This window comes from Augochlora pura, chromosome 4 (genome assembly GCF_028453695.1).
Source record: "Augochlora pura isolate Apur16 chromosome 4, APUR_v2.2.1, whole genome shotgun sequence".
In the NCBI taxonomy this organism is placed as follows: domain Eukaryota; kingdom Metazoa; phylum Arthropoda; class Insecta; order Hymenoptera; family Halictidae; genus Augochlora; species Augochlora pura.
This window is the reverse complement of record NC_135775.1, coordinates 2,776,915-2,799,678: the sequence shown is the minus strand read 5'-3', so window position 1 is coordinate 2,799,678 and position 22,764 is coordinate 2,776,915. Positions and strand designations below refer to the sequence as shown.

The 22,764-nt window shown below is 38.9% G+C and overlaps 5 protein-coding genes across 8 annotated transcripts; 2 read left to right on the top strand and 3 right to left on the bottom strand.

Annotated features, from left to right (window-relative positions):
- Positions 1–191: 191 nt before the first annotated feature.
- P32 (complement C1q binding protein P32) lies at positions 192–1,839 on the bottom strand. Its single transcript, XM_078178886.1, has 5 exons — positions 1,511–1,839; positions 1,107–1,257; positions 839–1,041; positions 672–760; positions 192–439 (listed from the first exon to the last, which is right to left on the bottom strand). The coding sequence occupies exons 1-5, from the start codon at positions 1,722–1,724 to the stop codon at positions 290–292; spliced, it is 807 nt and encodes a 268-aa protein (XP_078035012.1). The 5' UTR covers positions 1,725–1,839; the 3' UTR covers positions 192–289.
- A 533-nt stretch (positions 1,840–2,372) lies between these two features.
- On the bottom strand, positions 2,373–5,354 carry Rpa-70 (replication protein A 70). Its single transcript, XM_078179152.1, has 12 exons — positions 5,093–5,354; positions 4,982–5,029; positions 4,719–4,915; positions 4,393–4,547; positions 4,219–4,306; positions 3,992–4,154; positions 3,722–3,926; positions 3,540–3,652; positions 3,074–3,469; positions 2,930–3,013; positions 2,673–2,867; positions 2,373–2,589 (listed from the first exon to the last, which is right to left on the bottom strand). Exons 1-12 carry the CDS (start codon positions 5,120–5,122, stop codon positions 2,476–2,478), a joined length of 1,788 nt encoding a protein of 595 aa, XP_078035278.1. The 5' UTR covers positions 5,123–5,354; the 3' UTR covers positions 2,373–2,475.
- Positions 5,355–6,992: 1,638 nt separating this feature from the next.
- Positions 6,993–17,779, top strand: LOC144468808 (uncharacterized). 4 transcript variants are annotated; one of them, XM_078178541.1, is made up of 8 exons: positions 6,993–7,090; positions 13,207–13,343; positions 13,424–13,548; positions 13,990–14,129; positions 14,865–15,076; positions 15,365–15,596; positions 16,448–16,701; positions 16,783–17,779. In XM_078178541.1, the coding sequence occupies exons 1-8, from the start codon at positions 7,081–7,083 to the stop codon at positions 17,011–17,013; spliced, it is 1,341 nt and encodes a 446-aa protein (XP_078034667.1). In that variant the 5' UTR covers positions 6,993–7,080; the 3' UTR covers positions 17,014–17,779. The 4 variants fall into 4 exon arrangements, with proteins under 4 accessions (XP_078034667.1, XP_078034665.1, XP_078034668.1 ...); XM_078178539.1 differs by lacking the exon at positions 6,993–7,090 and adding an exon at positions 10,641–11,347; XM_078178542.1 differs by lacking the exons at positions 6,993–7,090; positions 14,865–15,076; positions 15,365–15,596 and adding exons at positions 10,650–11,347; positions 14,511–14,537.
- Positions 17,780–18,232: 453 nt separating this feature from the next.
- Positions 18,233–21,171, top strand: Mon1 (vacuolar fusion protein MON1 homolog). The gene is made up of 7 exons (XM_078179865.1): positions 18,233–18,632; positions 18,856–19,178; positions 19,247–19,490; positions 19,560–19,844; positions 19,910–20,100; positions 20,174–20,276; positions 20,344–21,171. Exons 1-7 carry the CDS (start codon positions 18,360–18,362, stop codon positions 20,482–20,484), a joined length of 1,560 nt encoding a protein of 519 aa, XP_078035991.1. The 5' UTR covers positions 18,233–18,359; the 3' UTR covers positions 20,485–21,171.
- A 30-nt stretch (positions 21,172–21,201) lies between these two features.
- Prp38 (pre-mRNA processing factor 38) lies at positions 21,202–22,723 on the bottom strand. Its single transcript, XM_078179871.1, has 3 exons — positions 22,411–22,723; positions 21,833–22,200; positions 21,202–21,765 (listed from the first exon to the last, which is right to left on the bottom strand). Exons 1-3 carry the CDS (start codon positions 22,572–22,574, stop codon positions 21,392–21,394), a joined length of 906 nt encoding a protein of 301 aa, XP_078035997.1. The 5' UTR covers positions 22,575–22,723; the 3' UTR covers positions 21,202–21,391.
- Between the last annotated feature and the right edge of the window lie 41 nt (positions 22,724–22,764).

Sequence of the window (22,764 nt, the reverse complement as noted above, 5' to 3'; positions counted from 1 at the left end):
ATCATTTAGATAATTTGAATACTATTCTTAGGTCCGGGAATTTAACGTTACGTAACAAGAAGGTTATGTAGATGGCGAAAAGGTTTCAACCACTGATTGTACCGAATAATATATAAACATTGTATTTTATTAACTAATTTTATTTTACATAACTTTAAAATTATTTAATGTAATGGAACTGATACATGATATTACCACATACATTTATTAAAAAGAGGATCTTAAACAGGTATATTCTATTGCTATGCAATTAAAAATAGGAGATGGAAATTTCGACGGCTAAGGTTACTTATTTCCCGGACGTGAATTTTGAAAGACCTTCGAGCAAACTAACGTACGCCGTGTGTTCGTAATTCGTACTGAGTTCCACTAATTTTTCTGCAAATTCGTTCGAGACACCTTTTTCTTCTAGATAGTTCATCAGCAAATCATACAGATACTGGAAATAAATATTATACGATTAAATTTTGAAGATACTAAAATTATTAAAAAAACAGAGATTAATTTTTTTTGTTACATCCTCCAACTTTGATTTTCTCAAGAATGATAAAAATCAGCAGAAAAAAAGAGAATGTCTTGCTTTACCAAAGATTAATATTCAAAATGGATAAGAGGCTCCATTTTGTACTCAACTCTTTGGATTTGGTAAAACAGAATTTTAGTCAGCTTACCCCATCAATAATTTCACCTGCTACTGCATATGTTTTGTCACTGTGTGCACCTTCGTACAGAGTGATTTCATCTATACCGAAGATATCATCTGAAAACAAATGATTGTGTAAACATTTTTCGTAACTAGATACCTTATAAAGTGCAATTGGGACTTAATTACACTTACTGTAATTTTCACTAGCGCCTGATGCACCAGGCTCACTGTTGAACGAACAAGTGAATCCAAGAGTTATCCCGTTCCTCTTTATATCAATTTCAAAATTGGGTTTACTTTTCATTTCACCAATGTCTGGATTGTTACTATTCATGTCAATTTCTGGTTCTGTTTCAGAATCCACGGTATGATTTATGTTAAATTTAACCTCAATTCTGAAATGGGAATAATTAACACATTTTGTTTAATAACCATTTGCTTCACAATAATTCTTTCTTACGTTTCACCATCAATTTGCTTCATTAGAGTGACATCTGCACCATCGAGAGATACTTTGAAACCATCCAATTCGGTGGGAATGGTTTTCAATTTCTGTGCCTTCTTCTCTGCTACTATTTCTTCTGCCAAGAATTCTACCAGTTCTTTTTCAGCTGGTGAAAAAAATGCATATTTTTTATATAGAATGATTCAACGAGAAATTTATTTTCTAATATTCCGTTGTAAATTTCTGCGGCAAATCGTAATTTTACCGCCGAGAGTTTATTTGAACAAATCTCATGAATAGTTCAATCACTATAGTCTTTATCTAATGTATCGTACATCGAACACGTGAATCAATAAAATGTTTTATTCGTTCTAACAGTGTCAATCAATAATATAGGTATTCATATAGCATGCGTATACCTTTGGTATGGGCGTTTCTGCAATTGCAACAATTGCAAAGAATATGTTGATGTTGTAAAAGTTTTGTCGAGGCAAAAGCGGTGAGATCGGTTTGTCGTGAAGATACTTTCCATAATGATCTTAACTGAGTTTTCGCGATTCCTTTACTGGTGGTTGAGGACAAGAGATTCTTAATTGCTGTCGACCGCAACGTGTTCCTTATGATGCCGTTCATTTTACTTGTTCCGTTGAGAAAAATGTTCACCACGAGTTAACCGGTAAAGATTACAAAATGGCTTCGCACCGACGAGTAGCAGTACGCACGAGGACAGAAGAATGAGTTCGTCATAAAACAGATAAATCTTTTAGATACGTAACTACGTTCGCGATCGTGACTTCCACAGCGGAAAATGTGTACAATCATGGGACCTATTCTGACATGCTTTTCTTATTCCCTCAACTGGTGTACACGTTCCCACCATTTTACTATGTGTCCAATCCGCTGTGAATTCTGCCTCAGCAGTAAATCACCAGCCAATCAAAGCAAAGCAAACTTCTATGTCCATTCTCTATAATTGATCAAGTTGCGGCTTGGAGGTATACAAGAGTGGCATTCAAATAAAACTACTGACCTCTGGTCAATTTTGGGATTTTTTTTAATTGTAAATGGACACAAAAATGTATTTCGCAAATACATTTTTGAGAATCCTATGAGGTAATAGATTTTACTTGAAGATTCTTTAAAAATCGAATTGTGCACCGCGTCTCACTGGCGCGTAATACAAATGTTGGTAGTTTGGAGTTTCATCGCTACAACAATGTTTAGATGTCTGTAAAGGAAATTTTGTTGAGAAATGAAATAACTCGTAGATGAATAATGAAATTAGCGGGGTAAACATACTCGATTTTATTAAATAATAAAGAAATTAATAGTATACAAAAATATGTGTGTCTTTAAATAGATGTGAGGTTACTAGAAATAAAGTTCAAACTTTTCCCATACCAGCAAGATCCCAGATTTTAGTTAGTAAATGATGGCCATACAGTGAGTGATCGATCGGACCCACGTTCATGCAAGTTATTTTCAATCTTTCGTCATCCTGAAAATAAAAAGTAATCTACGTTTAAAACTCTCTTGTGATTACACGTTATGAATCCTTACAGTTTCTATAAATAAACTTACACTGAACGTTTCTAATTTGACTCTAAGCTTAAATACGAAACTCTTGAACGTTGTATCAGAAAATCTTTCGAGGAACGCATCGTTATCATTATCGTGTAATTCTCCAAGTTCCTGAGATGAGCTACCTAATATTTTTTCTGCTTCATCATTGAATGCAGTAACCCATTCATTACCCGACCAGTCAGACAAGCTTAACTAAAACAGATAAACACTTATAAATATCTTGATCATTAAAGAATATGAATGTTCATACTTACATTAGCCAGTAAACGATATCTGTAATTGGGAAAATCTTGCATACACTTCTCGCATCTGAACATATCGTTATCTTGATCGACCAGCTGTAATATGTAATTCGTTTAATAATTAGAACTCTTTGTTATAAAACGAAGCTGAATTACCTTTTTCTTACAATTATCCGCAGGACATGATTTGTAAATAGAATTTTCTACGCGAATCATATTCACAATTGCCTTCGCCGTGTATACTTCAGCACCTCTTAGTCCAACGTTATTGAGCTTAGCTTCTTCAAATGTTACCCACGGACCAGTTTCATCACTACCACCGAATGTTTTAGATAGTGATTTCGCTTCTTGGTTGCGGCCAGCTGAGTTGAACCAACCACGTAATTTATGTGCCGCCGGAATGTCTGGATCAAGTTGGATTACTGTAGAACTTATAGTGGACAGATTTTTTCCACCATTGAATTCACCAATTCGTACTCCTTTGATTGCCATTACTGGATTCATAGACCCATTAAAGTTTTGTGCTTGTGTACCCCACAATGTAAGACAGACCTAAAGATTTTAGTAGAAAGTAGACTTTATCAAATGTTTACTTTACCTTTGTCAATTAAAGAAATCTTACCATTGTATTGCTTTCATCGACAAGATGAACATCCCTTTTCGTCATTTCTCTACCGGTGTTTCGCGATTGAAAAGTTTGGATGTCGCCACAGGTTTTGACAACTCCCAAAATATCTGTAACAAATTATTATGTAATATAATTAATACACCCTAATGAATCATAATTAAACGAGGTTCAACTACCTATCATTTCGTTCCTCTCTTTCGCTTCAATATCAGATATCGGTGAAAAGTCAAATTGGAGAGAAGGAATATCATTTCCAGCATCATGACATGGAACGATTTCTGAGTCTCCATTAAGAGTCATTTCGTAATCGTTTTTCAGATTGTTGAACTTCTTATTCGCCGTTTTCAAAACTGCTCTAGAAATATAATACACTTTCCCAATCTGTAATACATGTTTCATGTTATTATTTGAAAAAATGTGCACAAAGGTAGAAGCAAGAATGATACCTCGAGCATATCATAAAATTTGTCGCACTGATCTCTGAACGCTGTACATCTAATTTCTCCGCTCTCGTCAACCAGATCCATGGAGAACAATTTACCTTCGCCCCGCGAATTACTCCATGTTCTGATATCGGATTTGCTAACAACTCGTGCTTTTATGACCCATCTGTGAAATATTTTTTAGGATGATCTTATAGTCTAGTCGTGAAATAAAAGTAGATTATACTTGCCTATTTTGATAAGGACTCAATGTAACAATCGGAGTTGTTGATACATCATTGGTAGAAGCTTGAGATGCACTTTTCTTTTGTAAAGAATCTATTGAAGCAACAATTAAACTTGAAGTTATTCTGTATACATATAGAGAAATATATACATAAGAAATACTATCAATTGAGTACTACCATTCCTTTGTCGGGGTGGAGATTTTACTGGCTGTGCAGCAGATTGCGCTGGTTTAGAATCACCTTCGGAGTCTGCATTAGTTGGGTTTCCAATCTTTCGACCGACCTCTTCGCCCGGAACTTTTATTTCTATATTTAATATCACCATCACACGTCTAAATTGGGATACATATACATGAAATTAGATCTTTGTTGCTTTCATAATTATATCACATAAATACGATGTTTAATTGTCTTAATGAAAATAAAATCTTTAGTCTTAAAATTGTTATAAAACGGAGCGTGATAAATTATGAGACATTGCATAAAAAATAAATATTACGTACTTTTGTTTTCCAGCATTGTTCACCATACTTATCGCGTATCTATTTATCTGACAAATGGAAAATTCAGTTAATATGTTATCTGTGATCATTGAATTCAACTGTGTGGCCAGCATTGTGAACGAATTTATTCTCTTTCCATCAGATACAAGTAATCTGTAGCGTTCTCCACTATTTGAACTTGACAGTTTCTTGTTTCCCTGCAAATGAAAGAAACATTAGTAAGAATATATATATTTAAAGAATACTATGTTGAAAACACTTACCAAAATTTGTAATACCGGCTTATCAACGTCAATGCCGTTCATGATTTTCTAGAAAAGAAAATACGAAATAAGTAGTAAATCGTTAAGAATATAGAATTTTGTAAAACTTACATCTATCGATCCCTCGGTAAGCGAATACATTTTCAGCAACGATAAATAACTTTTGAACTTTACACAATAGGAAACGATGCTTTCTTAAATCAGAATGATCGAATTGAGACGTAGTATATTGAGCATATTCGACACCAGTCATGAAGTATGTACATCGAATAAGAGAGTTAACGCGTTATTAAAAATATTCGTCACTTTTATTAAGCGTATTCTTTTCCAAGGTATTACTTTTGACATATACTGAACGCAGCTTTGTAGAAAATGGTTGCGTCATTTGATAATAAATTTTTATAATCAAGGAATTACGGTTAGATCTCGAGATAAGACAATTTTAAAATGATTTTATTAAGTTGGCTTTCCTGATGAGCACTATTGACAGACCGAAACATTGTTTCCCGCCTTTTATATTGGCGCCAAAATGCCTTCATTATTTTCTTTATTTTAAATAAATATATTGAAGACGAAAAGAAATTAAGCAAAAATTAAATGTTGTTGGTAGAGTTTCTTTCGGAATTTAAATTCATGATAGATTAAACAGACATGTGTTAACATAACCTAATCGATTTTGCGTGATCTTCTTTTGTTGAGTCCGTTGGGTGTGCCTGTCCGTAAATTACAACACTAATTGTAAAATTACTGTTCAAATAACTGTATAATTCTAAGCATTAAACTTCAAAGTTTTCTAACAGTTTTCGAATCAAATAAAATTGAAATAAAATATATTCTTATTAACTATAAATTCTTTTCAAACATATTCGTCAATGTTACAGATATCTACGTTATCAAAAGTCGATAATATTGCATGGAAAATCAAATTTGAAATTAATAATTGCGATCTTTTATGAAAGTAAATTATGCGCGCATGAATTGATCGCACATTTTAAACAATTCGGGAAATTGACGAGTAGCTTTTTAATTTTGTGAAAGAATGTAACACGGACATTTGATCTTTTATAAATTGTTGTTTATATCAATAACCGCGACTTGCTTTCAAGATATATGATACTATGTTTCGAACAATTCCGTGTATAATCTTACAAAGTAACATAATCCATTATAGATTCCGTGGCGCCTACGTATTGAGAATGACTCATTCGAATAGTCATTACGCAGTAACGTGTTATTGTTTAACGAGGTCACATAAACTCTGAATATGTGAAATTAACCGCTAACATCGCTATGATTCGCTCAACTAAAATTATTGCATACGACTACGAATTCGTGAGAATGTAATCGTATTTACTTGACATTAAGTTTAGTACCAGGAACTGGCGTACACATAGGTCTTCTGATTCGATGACTGTTTATAACAATGACATCACTAACATTTTGTACCTAATTGAACCAGTCTAACAACTGAACTGATTAGTTGCTGCTATATTTAGATATTAAGTAGTGTAATACCTGCATTAATTATTTGCCATAGCACGGCACATAAATACTAATTATAACACAGTTCATATGATCAACACACGTTAAAGAGACTTATACCAATTCTTTAGGCGTGAATAACATGATTAAAAGAGCCATTACAATTCGACGAATCATACGTGAATATTCATGTAGTTTATGTGAAAGCAATCGTGAGTATTCACCGGTTACTTTCAAACTATTTAATCGCGATTATAAGTATCGCATTAGAAATATTTATTTTACGCTAGCTAATTATAGATTTATTCAGTGATTAATTATGTTCTCGTGTAGATAACGTATTGCAAACGGTGTTCGGTTTTTTAGCGTTTTAATAAAATAAAGACGAATTTGAATCCATAAGTTTCTGACTCATTCTATTCGTTTAATCGCCACGGTTTAATTATCGCTTGCAAATTGCCGGCGTTGCGTGGGTTAGCGCGCATGCGCGGCCTGATCGCCTTCATGGAGCGTCAAAACGACGCGGCATAGCGCAGTACGAGTTCAGTCTTCGAAGGGTTTGTATCGATTCACCTTCGTGTTGAAGATTTCGTTTATTGTTTTCAAAGAAGAGCAGTATGGCGATCTGTGAGTACATTTTTGCCTACAGTAATTGTTATTGTTCTCTCCGGATATAATAATATTGTCATAGATATTCTACGATCAAGATTTTTACGTTCATTGCTGACGTTCCGGCACCGGAAGTTACGCCGAACAATACTTCACATTTCACGCTACGTATAAACATCCCGACGATGTTACATTATCTGTAGAATATCTTACAATATTACATTCCACCTGAAAAGCCAATTGCGTTGTATTTGACACGTCTGTCGGTTCACCTTATTTGAACATTGCACATGCAAAGCAGTGGTCGCCAATTCCCGGGTACTTGATTTCGGTAACGCTCTAATGCAGTAAGTGACCATTATCCCGCAAATAGGCGTTCGTCATAGCACCACTTTAATAGATGAGAACACATAGTATTTTCGGAGGAAGTGAAGCACAACCCGAGAAATTCTTCGCGTGACTCTCGGTACTTGTCTATATTTATCTGGCGGATTTGATATTCTATTGAATTCCAGCGTGCCCAGTTGCTTCTCCCAAAGGTTACCGAAGCGTGATCTTGAATTACTATTGCTCCACTATTATTTCGTACAGTGTATACCGATCCGGATCTGAGTCACGTATTGTAGCGTTTCTCTACTTTGGACTTGCGATCGATCGATCGATCAATTTCTATTTGAATTATTTTCAAAGAAGCGGTAACTATGATACAATTCTGTAAGAATTTATTTAAGCCGTTTGTCGGTGAGCGATTTAAAGTAGTATCGGATCTGTAAATTATTCTACCGGTGTATATCGCACCGATAGATCATTGTATCGATCTCGCGGGATGAGACTTAGGATCGTATTGTGTTCATGCTTCTCGCAAACCTTCTTCTTAGCGTTTGGCTAAATATAGTTACGGGGGGTGCGGCCGGTTTGACAAGCCGGCCGGCTTTCTTTACTCTCGCAATGCGATTTCACGAGGCCGCGCGGCGTCATCAATTAACCTAGAATTCGAAAATGTCACGGCGCGTCTTCGCGAGCGCGTAGCACGTTCAGTTCCGTTTCTGCTTTTTTACCATGGCATAGCATCGTCTCGACACAACTGTTCCACAACTAGAGACCGTTGTCGCTCGCAATCTCTTGGAATCCCGGCTTCGAACATGCGATCCACATTCCTCGCGGTGTATTATATTTACTAACTAATCCCTCCAGAATCCTCTCTTTCTCTTTTCTAGTATTTATTTCGCGTTGTTGTGGTCTTTTACGTGGAAGAAATGTTTTAGTTACCGTAGGCTCGCGACGCGACGGTGTATGGTAGTCCACGTCCGCTAAACAGGTTGTAACAGTCTTATTATTAGCCAAGCGAATCGTAGGTGTTGGAAATCTTTTTATTTCCGTGTAACGTGTCTTGACCGCGGAAGCTGAAGGTCGAATATGTTTGCGATACTCTCGGGCAAACTGGAGACGATGGATCGCGAATGGAAAAAATACAAATGGTATTAATAGTACAAAATTACGAGTCAATCTGACTTCGGCTGATATTCCAGCGACCGTTCATGGCCACTGACCGTCACGTTTCCGTTTATAGTACGTCCAATGAAACGAAATAGTAGATAAGGCAGCAGCGCGAAGTATAGGACAGTGTCGGCACACATTTTCAAAATACTTTATTAATTCCTCATTGTATTTCGGGGTATCCCAATTATGTGCTTTAACGGTCGGCCCCGGTCTACTGTCTGGTCTCGTTGGACGGATACTATAGCTAGCAAAAGGAAGACAGTTGCTATGCGAGGTCAGTGACAGAGAGGATATGCGCTAAAACTTCGAAGGTGAGCGTCTAGCCAGCCGTACTTCACGCAACCGACAACCAACGCCATTAACTGATGACACGTGCAATTTGTTCTATTGGTTATTGCTTGGGACAGCGCGCGTTGAATATTCAAGGTACATACCTGTTGCTGCATCTGCCACGATGTTTGTCCTGTAATTATCGAGTGACGCGGGATCACCAACAAGTTATAGAGACGTCGATGACAACGGAAACGAATCGAGATTAATTCTTTGAGGTGCATACCGTCAACGAATTACGTTAGTAGCAACGACACAGCCCGGCCGATCTTGCGCAATGGGAAATTGACTCAATGACACTAATTTTCGCATTGTTATGTTAATTGTAACACGCCTCGCGCGCGATACAGGCTCTCTCTGGTCTAATCAGTTCGCCGGGATATTAACATTCTGCGGCCGATTGCGATCTGGGTTGCCATCTTTGCAGCGCCGGGGCCGGAAATTACCGTTAATAGAATAGGAAGAGCGACACGGACAGAGCACGGGAACGCGCGAACTTGCTTAAGCTCGCGTAATTAGACACACGCGAAGATTCGACGTGGTCGGACCCGTGAATTAGGCGAGGCGATCCACTTGACGGTACGAAACTGGAATCCGACGAATTGCAAATCTTATACGGTACAGCGGGAATTTTTAAAAGACGTCGAACATATGAAGCGCTGCCGCTACAAAGTTAGAAATGTTAATCCGCTAATTTTTCCAACGATAACAGTCATGCAAATTTGCCGAAGGAAATAGATAATAAATAGAGTCCGCGGAAATATAACGTAACTGATGGATGCCATTATAACGCCGAGATAATGAACTTTTTAATAATGTTCCCTACATTATCAGCGGCGTGTTTCTGTGACCGGAACAATCACGCTGTGAAAGTTCGTCGGGCTGATCAGTTTGAATTATCGGCGTACTGCAATACGAAGTAATTGGCGTCGAAGTAGCAATGACATCAGCCCGATGATATTTCTGACCTCGTCTAACGGGACTTTCTATTATCTTCAATTCTGTTATCGGAGTCCGGTCTGCTATTTTTCCGCACGTGGGAATATTCACGGACAACACAGTGGTTATTTATAGTGGCGCGCAGTTTATGGGGATCGCCGGTGGAGGGACTTATGACCCTTGCTCGTTGAAACTGGCAATTTGATTCAGGATCACGGGTCACGTCATTAAACGAGGCTGAGCTGATTTTAGCGTCTCTCTGTAACCAAGCGAAAGCATTCGAAATAGTCCCTTCGAGTATCTAATACGAACTTGCGAGTTGTTCCAAGCCATCGCTACTTTCATTGAGAGAGTAAAGTTCCTCTAAACGGAACGATTGATACGAAAATCCTGAAATTCGTTGTTTGCGACTGATTAAGCTATTATTTATAAGCTTGACCAAAGTCGTGCGCTGTACAAAATTGTAATAAAATTTGCATTCATAAATATTAATATCTGTGTACATAGATATTAATACCCTATTCGCCGACGATCCAACTTCGACGTCGCATTTACGGTTAAAGGGGCAAATATTTCGACGAACGAATCACGAATCGTTCGGTGAACGGCCCGTGGAAGAATTTGCAGCGATGCTCTAAAAAAAAAACGGTGACCCCCCAAATTATCGGCGATTTCTTGATGATACGGTGATGTCAGCAACGGGAACACGGCCTCCGTGACACAAGTCACTATTTATAAGCGTTGCGTTCGTTCCGTAAAACGTGGTCTTTGGAGTATTGGTAGCCGCCTCGATGGCTAGTGCACGCGAAAACAACCTTTCGGACGATCGTTCCATCGATCACCACCGACCGTCTCGATCAATTTTTTATTCACGGAACCGGTGAAGGCGTTCAGCCGAGTAACCCTGTGCCAAATCAGAAGAGTGAACCTTTAAAAACAGTTTATTCATTCGAAGATGTACATATTACGATGCAGTGATGTAACTTAGAACTCTGTGTTTGGTATACCGATACGATCAATATTTACAACCGCAATTTACGTTTACATAAACGATCGCGATGCAGTAAAAAAGTGCAAGGATTCCACCATACAAAAAAAATATCTGATCGATGTAGCAGTTGAAGTTGCTGATTTTCGATCGAACTGTGAACTTAGGTGATAATAAACTATCGTACCGATGAATCAGGAAATGCACGAGTTCGTTCGCATAAGTGTTCACGCGTATAAAATAGTCGGCTAGATATAAGTTCTTTCGCGAATGTTAGAAGCTTAGTTTTATTTATATACCCGCGGTAAGAGTTAAGCGAAGAATGTTGCACGGCCACGATTAAAAACTCTGCACGATAATTGTGATAATCGTTATAATGGGCTCTCGCGATCGTAGGCTATCAGACTTTTGTCGTGACGTGTTACCAAAGAACTTTTTACTGAAGTTTGCTATACTAGTGTTGATATTCATCTTCACGGACGTCGGGCGTCATCTGCGGTCTCTGCTCAATCCCTCAGGTAAATATTTAGGTTGCAACGAATTGTCGATGGATGGGAGGCGTCCTCCCGTGAGTCGTCCCGAACGTCTTGGCTTCTTTCGAATACAAATCGACTGCTGTTTTTTTTTTCTACCGGCGACCATCGTCGGCCGCACGTGCGCTGCGCGACTCCCGTCCCATGACGATGCCGTAAAAAAAGTTGATCGCGACAACGTTCACCGCTGGAACGTTCGATCGTAAAAACGGGTATTTAACAATCAGTGTCCCAGTATTTAGGGAGCGTCGTTGATTCGATGCGTCGCGTCGCGAGCAACTGGAATTTATGGTCGCGCGGAATCGTTTGCAGCCGGCGTTTCCGAACCGAACGCGAAAGGAAAAAGAAGACGCGAGGCGTCCGACTCGTCGACGTCGACATTCCATTTTTGCCCGCGAAGGAAACCCGCCGGTTTAATTGGAGACAATCAGCTCGCGACCATAAATTGTTCGCGGACTAGAAATAGGAAGGATCGAGAGACGGTGAACTTGCAACTAATTCCATGGTTTCCTATTTCGCAACAGTCGCCGTGTTCATTGATCTTTTCTCCCCATTCACGAAGCTCTAAATTAATTGCAGGTCTAATAACAATCTTTCAGTCCGATATTAATCAGGATAAATTATTTCACTGTTTGACAAGATATTTTGCTTTCACCGAAACCTCTTGACAATGCAAACAACGATTAGGTCGATCGAAAGAAATTACATTTCAATCGTTGTTTCCACGTTTCGCAATAGGCGCAGACAATTTTTATTCTTCGCGAAGGTCCAGGAATGCCGTAATCGAGTATGAAATCATCGTCCCGGCACTCTCGTCCTTCGAGCTCCAAGTCCGTTAGGCTCGCAGACGTTTTATCGACTGTGTCGAGATCATCGGCGAAGATTTCTAATCGCGCTGGACGTGATCTAGACGCGTAATTATCGCGGCCGTCGGGATATTGATCGATGCGAGAGTCCTGCATTGTCCTACTTTCGTTCGCTGTATCATCAGACCGGCGTCGAAACGTCTAGACGTTCTGTTGAAAAAACGTTGCCCCAGTTTCGTCGAATAAAAATCGTCCTGTTTGCTCGTTTCTCGCGGTAAATTGACCTTATTGTCCCCGGAGGGGGGTGGTCGTTACCACCCCTACCGGAAAGTATTCGCCGAAGAAAACCCATTCGTCATAATCAAATCGTGCATTTTATGCATCCTTGACTTTTTCGAATCAGGAGATTTTTCATTTAAAATGTCGCACGGTAAATTCATTCTTCCCCAAGCAGAACAGTGCATTAATGCTAGAATCATTGAATGGAATAAATTAATGTAGTATACGTTATATATAAATAAATTTACAGTTTGTTAAATCGTTTATAGTTGTAGCTACTGCAATGGTGTACTTACTTTTTTGGCGTCGTTATTAATATTATAAGAGACTGAAGCGCGATATAATATTGAAAGCAATAGTTACGTAACTTCGCTTTAGCAGAATGCAGCTACGTTCGATCGGCTTTCGTGTTCGATGATGACACGTAGCCGCGAAGATCGATCCAAGTAGCTTTTCAGACTTCAGGAACTTAAACTAGGGCAGCTGGCTTGCATCTGTCGGGGGATTTTGTGTACGGATTCCTCCCTCGAAGATTGATGAGACCTCGGGTCAAAAATTCTCCTGCCCTTTGAAATTTTCTTCGAATTCTCTACACCTTTGTATCGACCGAATCCTCTAGCTAACATCCTCCACTATTATTATTATTATTATTATTATTATTATGTTAAAAACCATTTATATTAGCCCGGCTATAAAAATATTAACAAACATTAACTTTATATAGTAATATCGATTAATATTGTAATTTTCTGTCGACAGCACTCTCTACCGAGGACAAATTGGAGTACAGATTCTACCCCGTCACAACCGGTCAGGTTCAGTTCCGGGTAAAGGCAGCCAACGATGCCCACGTTGCTCTCACCACCGGCCCCGAGGAGGGAGAACCCATGTACGAGGTAAACGAGACAACAATGTTCCAATAAAACGATAATAATAACAATTGCAGCAATAACAATGGTGTTTGTTAACGTATCAGGTTTTCATCGGTGGATGGAACAATGGCAAATCCGTGATTCGCAAGAATAGAACGAAACCCGAAGCCGCGGAAGCCGAGACACCTGGTATATTAAGTGCCGATGAATTCCGCGGTTTTTGGATCAGGTGAGCCGTACATTAATAAACATTCGACATCGATAGCTTCTAGAGCGAGAGGCACGGATAGTTCGGGAGGCTCTAAGGTCGGCCTCCAGCGGCCGGTCGTGGTTCACCACGCGTTCAAGTCTCCAAGGCAGGGCACTATCATTTCTGTAATTGAGACTCTCGGAAGTACGATTGATCAAGATCATGCAATCAAAAAAGTTATAGAAACAAAGTCATCCGTATGCCCATAGGTGTGGCTGGGTAGAAAATATTACAATGACGTAATTACGAGAATCGGGGTAGAGAAACGCGCTTGATAAATAACTATCTTTCGTTTAAAAATTGTACGTTCGAATAGAAAATTATAGTCCACGGGAAATGAGGATGACCAGTTTGATGTTAGATAGTATTAAGTGATTTTGTTAGTCACTAGAATGATTACTCACACGATAATTGTTTCAGATGGGGCGACGGTGCTATCTCCGTGGGCAAGGAAGGCGAACCGAGCGCATTCCTCACGTATACCGATCCCGACCCGTTCGGAATCGGTTACTTCGGAGTGTGCACTGGTTGGGGTGCCTCCGGCGAATGGATGATCGAAGGTACAATATCCTGCGGATCTTATTTGTGATACTGTCTTCGGGGTTTAGTAGGTTCTCACTAGGGTTGCTTCCTCTTCTACTCCTACAAGTAGTTAGACAAATTTCTTAAAGCAAGCATTTCTGATAATTGAAAATAGAAATTTGGAAGCTTGATATTACAGTAAAAACTGTAAAGTATATTATTACGTTGCTTTGGATGATATGGAAATGATGATCTTTGCAAATAGTGTATATACGATTATAGTAGACACGTGTCATAGAGGGATGAGATTTTTGAAACAAATATTTAAGTATCTTACAATATTTATTAACACGATCTTGTTCCTGGTACTTAATCGGATGTCGGGATGGATCTCTACTAATATGCCTTCGTCCACACAGCCATCTGTATCGGTGATCACGATCGTTGTACGTATTGTATACAGGAGCCTGAGCGAAACACGTAGTTGCATCCCCTAGAAAGATTTAGCTTCTTCTGCTCGAGTATGTTTGATTTGGTCCTAGCACGTTTTGTCCCCCACGCCTTTTTATTGTCCAATTAGCCCTGATTTAGATCTGTGCACGGGAAGCAAAGTGTCTGTCACATTTGTCAATTAGATGCTCACACTCGTACACAAACAGTGGAGGAGATTAAGATCAGCGGCCAAGAAAAAGAGATCACGAATAAGACCATATATGGTTACGTTATATTACGGGGTGGGAATCATGCGGCATTTTTCCTTTCCTTTTCATAAGGACACGGCTCGCTGTCAACGGGAAATAAATTAGTCTACCAATTTCGTAATGTAAGAAGCGGTGCGATCCTCGTGGACGTGAAGGCCAAGAGTAACGCTCACATTGCCTTGACCAACAAAAAGGGTGAATCATCCCCTATGTATGAAATCCTCCTCGGGGGTTGGGAGAACACGGCGTCGGTCATCAGATACGATCGCAAACAGCCCGACAAGGTTTGCCCGTCGAACTTGAAACAATGCAGTTCCTTCGACCCTTTTTCGCTTTTGATCGGCAACGTTCCTTAATTGTTCAAGAAAAGAATAAAACAAGAAAATGACTACACGCAGTTTTAACCCATCGCTGGGACATAAGAAATCGAGTGATGGGTTAGTACAACGTGGAGAAGAGTCGAAATAGTTAATTAGGCACAGGTGTGCCTGTCGAGACAAGGAAGAGTCGAAGGAACCCTTCGTTCGCGTGTCCCTTTGTACCGCCCTAAACGACTGCTTCTGCACGGACAGGTGCGCGTAAACACGCCATACCTGATGAACGAGGGTATGTCGGTCAAGTTCACGATTACTTGGCTCGACGGCTTGATCACAGTCAGGAGCGAGAATCTAAGCGGTCCCGTGATCATGGAATGGCGGGACCCTAAGCCGATCGGCATCAGCTACGTGGGCGTACGTACCGGTTGGGGCGCGACCGGAAAATGGCAACTTCGTACCGTCAGATTTCCGACTCCCGATGCTAAAAGTAATTCGTCTCAAAAGTATTTTTGTTTTCGTTGAGAAACGAATCTTTTTTTTTTAACATTGTTGCGAACATGTGAAGCTTCTTGGCCTCGATTTCTTGGAAATTGAAGAATTAGTACAGTATTGCCTCGGTGAAAGGCGTTCAGGTTCGTCGGGTAACAGGTAACGGGGGTGACCGGGTACGTTTGGGAGGTCACTTGAAGTCTTTTACCAATGCAGTATCGTACATAATTCAGAACTGTTTCACTCGACGGGGTTTGGCAATCAAAATGTTATTTGTACTCTTTGCTATTCCTCCCACGTATCGGCGGAACTCGGGATCATTGAGCAAACGCAATTGTTCTCGCTTGAGTGGCGACGCAGATTCGAACGTCTTGTATGGAAATATATTCTTGGAAACATTAATAAATGGCTGCAGGGAATGGTTTTAGGAGATGGTTTGAATGCTCGATTAAGTTTCAAATGATTGTGTCCGTGATACTAACTGCACGTTCAGTCATGCTTTTTTAACACCGGCATATGTACATTACACCAAGTATGCCAAGATCTACCGTAGTTACCTCCCACAGAACTTTCGCTTGTTTCCATGTAATGTTCCAAACAATCTCAGACACTGGTGCGTCATTGCTTTAATATTATCATTATATTCATGACATGTATGTATACTGCTTTAATGAAATCGGTGGTGGAACCCAAATATTAAAAGGAATCATTCAAAAGTTATACACATAAGTATTACTTGAAACTGGAAGAAGGATAAAAATATTTTCCTTCTTTGATCGTTTGTGTTGCACTACAGATCCGTTCGTGCATGTTTCGTGTGCACTCCGTTAATGTTGCACCTGCTTCCAGATGCGACGAGTCCATCTGCCCCGCCTCCACCAGTGCAAGATTTGGAGGTAGGTGGTAGGTTTGAAGAGTGTTGGTGTGATGCAACAGGTGGCATAGTACCCGGAAACGCTGTCGAAGGTGGAAATGACGAAGAGGTCCTCTTTGTCGGTAGAGCCTTCCACGAGGGAGCTTTGCTGCCCGGCAAAATTAAACCTAGCCACTCTGTCTGCTATGTTGCATGGGGTGGCCAAGAGCATGGAAAGTCTGATTACCAGGTAATTAATACTTTTATCGTGGTATTCCTTTCATGTATGCAACCAACTCTGCACACCTGTACAATTAAAAACTTGTTGCAGGTTCTCTGTGGCTGCAGCCCTAAATGGGTTCCAACCAGCGGAAACAACATTCCTCCCAATGCAATTCCTGGTGGCGAAACCGAGGATGGGGAACCCCTCTACGTTGGCCGCGTGCAACACGAAGGCACCTTGACAGTTGGCAAGGTGCAACCGTCCCATAGCGTCTGCTATATCCCGTTCGGTGGTGCCGAAGTCGCGTTCCCCGATTACGAGATCTTAGTTTCACAGTAATCGAGCAGTGATTACGCTGAGACAGATCAGAATTACAAGCTGCACCGACTCGTCGATGAATTTTAATCATTGTTTCAACAATAATCTTGTTTTCCGAAAGCTATGTTCAACATTAAGAAAGAGAATCAGTTTATGTTATATATAATAAGATCAATTTAATAATAAAGAGAATAACATTAAGGAGAATCAATCCAATGAATATATTTTTGTAGTAGGATACAAAATTGATAATATATTATTTATGATTTTATTGTAAGTTCTTTATGAATCTGTCTTTTGAACCTGCTGGTATTATAAGAAATGTTGAAGCGACACCATTAATTTGTAAGAAATATTTACAATGATACAGTTTCTTTGAATCAGAGAATCTCTTGATGATACTCAATATTCTTTATTGAGATGTGGAATGTATTGGTGGATCATGAAGCTTATATGTGTGCAAACTAGTCTAGTTGTGAATGAATTCATCGACCAGTCGAAATACGCAACATGTGTCCACTTCCGCACTTGAAATTACGATGTAGAACGCGCAAATCAAACTGGCAATATATGTAGCTTCGCTATGTATGCAGATTACTTGTTTTTAACTCCAGTTTTATGCCGTTTGAACGATCGTTGCCTTTGTCTCGTTCATTGTTCGTACGAGAGCATCGCTAGAACGTATATTCGACAGCCACATAGTTTTTTAACGCACAACACTCTTCGCTTTCTTGAAGTTATTTTTGGATTCTATATTGTTATGAAACAATAAATATTATAAATTATTCGATGGTCTTAAATCCCTTAAAAGGTTTTCTCCTGCATATCATGAAGATTTTAGTATACTAGTATCATTTCTCGGTTATTTGAACCTCTTATATATACAGGGCGTATCAACATTATTATAACTCCAGGAAATGAGGGGTTCCCTGGGTCACTTTTTCGCTAAGGAAAAACATGACCTCGGGAACCCCGCATTTCCCAGAGTTACAGTAATTTTGATACATCCTGTATTCTGTCCTATACATGTAACACTGAAAAGGTAAGAATCGCAAGAATATTTAAATTTATTAGAGCTGAAGGAACGATTTAACTGTCGTTTATTTGTTTAATAAAAAATTCAGCTGTGCAAGACGTTATGGATAAATTTTCAATTTATAGAATCATAGTGTATGAGATTTTTTGCGGAGGCGTTCATGAGTGGCCAGACTGGCTGTAGTTTCGCTGTTATGTTCCGTGTTCGAATGCAAGCTGAAATAAGCCGGACCTTAACAATGGCGGCTGAACCGTCGCGATTAGCTGTTCAATGTCAACTGGAAGAGGAAGTTTTGAAATAGTGGCAGGTGCGAAGTGTTTAATTGGATATTATGGCGGACAAAGAGCCTGCTATTATCGACGATGAAATTGGGGATCCCGGCATCGAGCCTGGCGCTTCTACGGAAACAATGCTCGTTACCACCGATAGCTTCGAGGAGTATGAGCAAGAGATTAGCAGTAGCATCGACGATAGACAAATGAAAGAAAGCACGACGAGCACCATCTCCGAAATCCAGGAAGACGCGCAAGACATTCCGATAACACCCACAGTAACAAATTCAAGAGATCTTCAAAAAACGCCTTCTGTTGATGATTCCGAAGTAGTAGGTTTCATAACCTCTTCCAAAAGAAGCACTTTTAATTAAATGTCAATCGAATCGATTCAATAAAATTGTTGGTGGTCTTTTTTGTTTAGCGTACAAGCCTAGCGACAACTTTTGATCGTTCTGAGAATTATTATTTGTTTTAATCGGATTAAAGTCGCCTTATCTCTTAGAGTGACACCCACTTGATATCAGTAGGTGTTTAAACTTCATTTTGTTTCAGGAGAGTGTCACCCAACGAATAGGTCAGAGTAGTATAGATTCTGATCCCTTACGCTGCAAAACATGGCTGGCTCAGAAGAAACATATATTTATTTTAAGCCAGGCTGGGAAACCTATATACTCTAGATATAGTTCAGAGGATAAACTAGTCACGGTGATGGGTGTCATGCAAGCCCTTGTTTCATTCGTCCAAGCTGACAGTGATATGATTAGATCTGTACACGCGGGAGATACTAACTTTGTGTTCGTAGTTAAAGGCCCATTAATACTAGTTTCAGTCTCGAAAACACTTGAAAGTGTGCCACAACTTACATTGCAATTAACGTATGTATACACTCTTGAAACACTGATTTATTTTTTGTTGCACATTAACATATCTACTCTTATTGCAGATACGTATACAACCAGATAGTCTCTATGTTGACACAATCACAATTAACTAAAGTGTACGAGCAACGTAGAAATTTTGATTTGAGAAGATTGTTATCTGGTAGCGAAAGACTAATAGATCACCTATTAAATTTTATGGATAGAGAACCAGCATTTTTCCTAGGAGCCATTAAATGCTTACCTCTACTTCCTTCTATGCGAAGTTCCATCGCTCAAACAATCATCCAGACATGTGGGAAGATCAAGGTATACTAGATATTTAAAAGAAAATTTGTATTTTCTTCGATGGTTGTACTAACAAGTCACACTTTGCAGAATTTAGTGTTTGCAATACTTCTAGCTAACAATCAACTGGTAACATTAGTCAGAATGAACAAATTTTTTTTACACCCAGTGGATTTGCACATAATACAGAATTTGGTCGACAGTTCAGAGTCGCTTAAAACAGCCGAGAGCTGGACTCCGATATGTCTGCCGAAGTTTGACGCCAATGGATATATGCACGGGCATGTGTCATATTTGGCTGAGGACTGTCAAGCATGTCTACTGCTGCTCACTGTCGACCGGGACGTGTTCTTTGTACTGTCCGAGGCGAAACAGGTGATTTAACATAGAATTTTCATTGAGATTTCCAAAAACATTTTGCTGAATGATTTTCTTTCTAGAAAATCGTAGAAAAATTGAGACGGACAAATTGTCTTGAAGCGATTAACGAATCCATGAACAAACCACCGATTACAATGGCTGACATTGGATTGCCGGAAATGCGACACGTTTTATACAAATGCAAAAGTACAGCTCAATTTTGGAGTTCTGGCTTTCAGGCCCCGTATACTACAGAGGAGGAAATAGAACGGTACATTTCTATTAATAGAAATGAGATTGATGTAACAATTGTGTAATTCTACAACTGAAACATTTTTTCACAGATTGTTAGGTCTTTATCAGTGTCTGCACCATAGGTTGTACGCTCCGAATAGACCACTGAAATTAATATTCCAACAATTGGATAAAGAGACTATGCTAGCATGGGTAAGTTGCATATAATTAACATTTGCGTTTCACAATTTATGTATATCTAACAAAATACACGTTCCAGGTAACACTAGGTTTTGAATTGTATGTCACGTTTGAGCCGTTAGTAACCAAAGCTGACACTATTGAAGCGGCAAATAAATTGGTAAAGTGGATCAAGAAAGAAGAAGAAAGGTTATTTATTTTAAATCCCCCAACGTTTTAAGAAAGCGATTATTGGTCGGTGGGATAAAGTTTAAAAGCGTGCAACTTTGTTTCATAACGGTTTATGTTGCTAAATGCGGTATCACGAACAATAGCGAGGCAAACTGCATCGTAAGTAGGCGGTGCGTTCACGTTGTTTTCTTTCTTATATATCGACACTATAATTTTGCTCATTATTTTTAATTACAAAAGTACTGTGAGATTAGGTACAATGTGGAAATGTATATATTTGAAGATACTACGCGTGTAATTGTATAGATTACATTTATAGACAGGCTATGACATTATTAACTTTATTTTATTACATGGTGCTTGAGAAAATTTGTCATTGCTTCGTTGAAAACGGATCTACTCTGAAAAGAATCTTTTTATATCGTTCACGAATGTCCTCAATATAGTAACTTTTATCAACAATCACAATGACAAATATTCTCTATTCTTTTGTAAATAATGTTTACAATGTAAGATTATCGAAGAAAAAAAAAAGATTCTAGAATGAACTAATAACATAATTTTATGGAGAACAAATATTGTTACTTGGAACGCGTATTGTACGGGTATGCTACTATGTAGCGTTTCTATCGATGATTACTATAATTTTAATATGAAACTATTCCCTGTAACTGTTACACACTGCTGTTAATTGTGACCGAAGTGCTGTACACATCATAAACGAATTCAAGACTTATACTATACAGAATTTTTTATTTGCCTTGTCATTAAAAACGAGTTTTAAGGAAGCCTGCGTATTTTTATATAAATTTATCCTTTAGTCATTAATTTACGAGACTGCAAAGTAACAAAGAATTATCAAATTCTATTGAAAGTTCAATTTTTATTATATGAATGCATAAAATTCTGTAGTCCGATTATTACATCTGGTAAAAAAAATCCTTCCGCATTTGCAGTCAATGTCGAGCTCTGTCACGGTCCCGTCGTCGATCGCGATCTCTGTCTCTATCTCTGTCCCTATCGTCTCTTCTGTGTCTGTCTTTTTCTCTGTCCTTGTCTTTGTGCGAGGATGAATGACCTTTCGGTGATTTGCTCCGTTTTCTTTCCCGTCTATCTCTGTCCCTGTCTCTGCTTCTTGACCGCTGTTTTTCTCTGTCGGACTTTTTATCTGATCGTGAGTGCCTCTTGTCTCTGTCTCTATGCCTATCTCTTTCTCGTTCGTGATCGTCCGTTCTCTTCCGTGAGTCTTCCTTAACAGGAGGAATATCTTCGTCCTCTGATGTCTCTATTCCTTCGTCCATGTCATCTTCTAATGCGGACACCTTTCCCTCTGTAGAGAATATTTTAATAATCATTAAACAACCGTGCCAACAAATCGTTAGTACACGAAACCATACCTAATTCATTATTTTCTTCCAGCACGTGTCTCTTTTGTATCCTTGGCAAAATAACATCACAACTTCTCTCTTCTCTTAGGAGTTCATCTATAAACTCGTCCATGTGAATCAGTTCAAATTTACCTTGTTTATTCTGCTTTCTAAGTTTTCTATTGTCATTGAATAGCGGCTCTAGATATTTATAACAATCTAGAGACGATCCTGTTAATCTCATATATAAGGCTCCCAATGCACGAACGTACTTGAACTCCTCGTTCTTTATAAATTCAACTATAATGTCCTTCTCGGGCTGTATTTGCAGCATTTTTAATATGAGGCACAGGAACGGTGTTGGTTTTACATTTCCACCAAACACACCACCTATAAACCTAAGATAATGTATAGTAGAAAATATTTGTTTACATTAGACCACAAGTTGTCATGTATCAAATTGTTAACAAACTATATCCATAGATCGAATCTTTTCTTTAAGAAAACCTGTTAGAAAAGCGGGTATAAATAAAACAATACGCGTTTCGAGAAAATGAGCTGGAAGGGAAATATGTTTAAAGAAACGTCCAAGGAAAACGTTAACTAACCTTAACTCCATAGCCTTGTCGACTAGAAGCTCCGCAGTTAAGGCAAAGCATTCTTCTTTCCAATATTTTGAATCGTACACTCGAGATCTGATGATTTTCTCCACTAAATATTGTGGATTTGTACCTCGAATTGATTTTGCATCTTTTACAGTGCGATTAGCCATTTTTCATCAGTTTTGAGGTTAAAATCATATTTTGAAATTACACCCACGATCTGCGCGTCAGCGGTGCCATCTACAACGGCGAACCACCGTTTTGAAGTATGCAGTTGACTAGCTGACCGTTCCATTTCGGTAGAATTCGCTATCGTACCACAGCATTTCCTACAGAGTCGGTAATTCGAAGTCTGAGAGA

Bases quoted from the DNA above. Each gene is read 5' to 3' on its own strand.
- P32 (XM_078178886.1), bottom strand. From the start codon at position 1,724: ATGAACGGCATCATAAGGAACACGTTGCGGTCGACAGCAATTAAGAAT. The intron at 1,258-1,510 runs GTATACGCATGC...TTTTTTCACCAG, and splicing joins CAGAAACGCCCATACCAAAG to CTGAAAAAGAACTGGTAGAA. The intron at 1,042-1,106 runs GTAAGAAAGAAT...TTCCCATTTCAG, and splicing joins AAGCAAATTGATGGTGAAAC to AATTGAGGTTAAATTTAACA.
- Rpa-70 (XM_078179152.1), bottom strand. From the start codon at position 5,122: ATGTATTCGCTTACCGAGGGATCGATAGAT. The intron at 5,030-5,092 runs GTAAGTTTTACA...TTTCTTTTCTAG, and splicing joins TTACCGAGGGATCGATAGAT to AAAATCATGAACGGCATTGA. The intron at 4,307-4,392 runs GTAGTACTCAAT...TTGCTTCAATAG, and splicing joins TCCACCCCGACAAAGGAATG to ATTCTTTACAAAAGAAAAGT.
- LOC144468808 (XM_078178539.1), top strand. From the start codon at position 11,206: ATGGGCTCTCGCGATCGTAGGCTATCAGACTTTTGTCGTGACGTGTTA. The intron at 13,549-13,989 runs GTGAGCCGTACA...TAATTGTTTCAG, and splicing joins TTCCGCGGTTTTTGGATCAG to ATGGGGCGACGGTGCTATCT. The intron at 14,130-14,864 runs GTACAATATCCT...CCTTTTCATAAG, and splicing joins CGGCGAATGGATGATCGAAG to GACACGGCTCGCTGTCAACG.
- Mon1 (XM_078179865.1), top strand. From the start codon at position 18,360: ATGGCGGACAAAGAGCCTGCTATTATCGACGATGAAATTGGGGATCCC. The intron at 18,633-18,855 runs GTAGGTTTCATA...ATTTTGTTTCAG, and splicing joins CTGTTGATGATTCCGAAGTA to GAGAGTGTCACCCAACGAAT. The intron at 19,845-19,909 runs GTGATTTAACAT...TTTTCTTTCTAG, and splicing joins TACTGTCCGAGGCGAAACAG to AAAATCGTAGAAAAATTGAG.
- Prp38 (XM_078179871.1), bottom strand. From the start codon at position 22,574: ATGGCTAATCGCACTGTAAAAGATGCAAAATCAATTCGAGGTACAAAT. The intron at 22,201-22,410 runs GTTAGTTAACGT...ACATTATCTTAG, and splicing joins GACAAGGCTATGGAGTTAAG to GTTTATAGGTGGTGTGTTTG. The intron at 21,766-21,832 runs GTATGGTTTCGT...TATTCTCTACAG, and splicing joins GGAAGAAAATAATGAATTAG to AGGGAAAGGTGTCCGCATTA.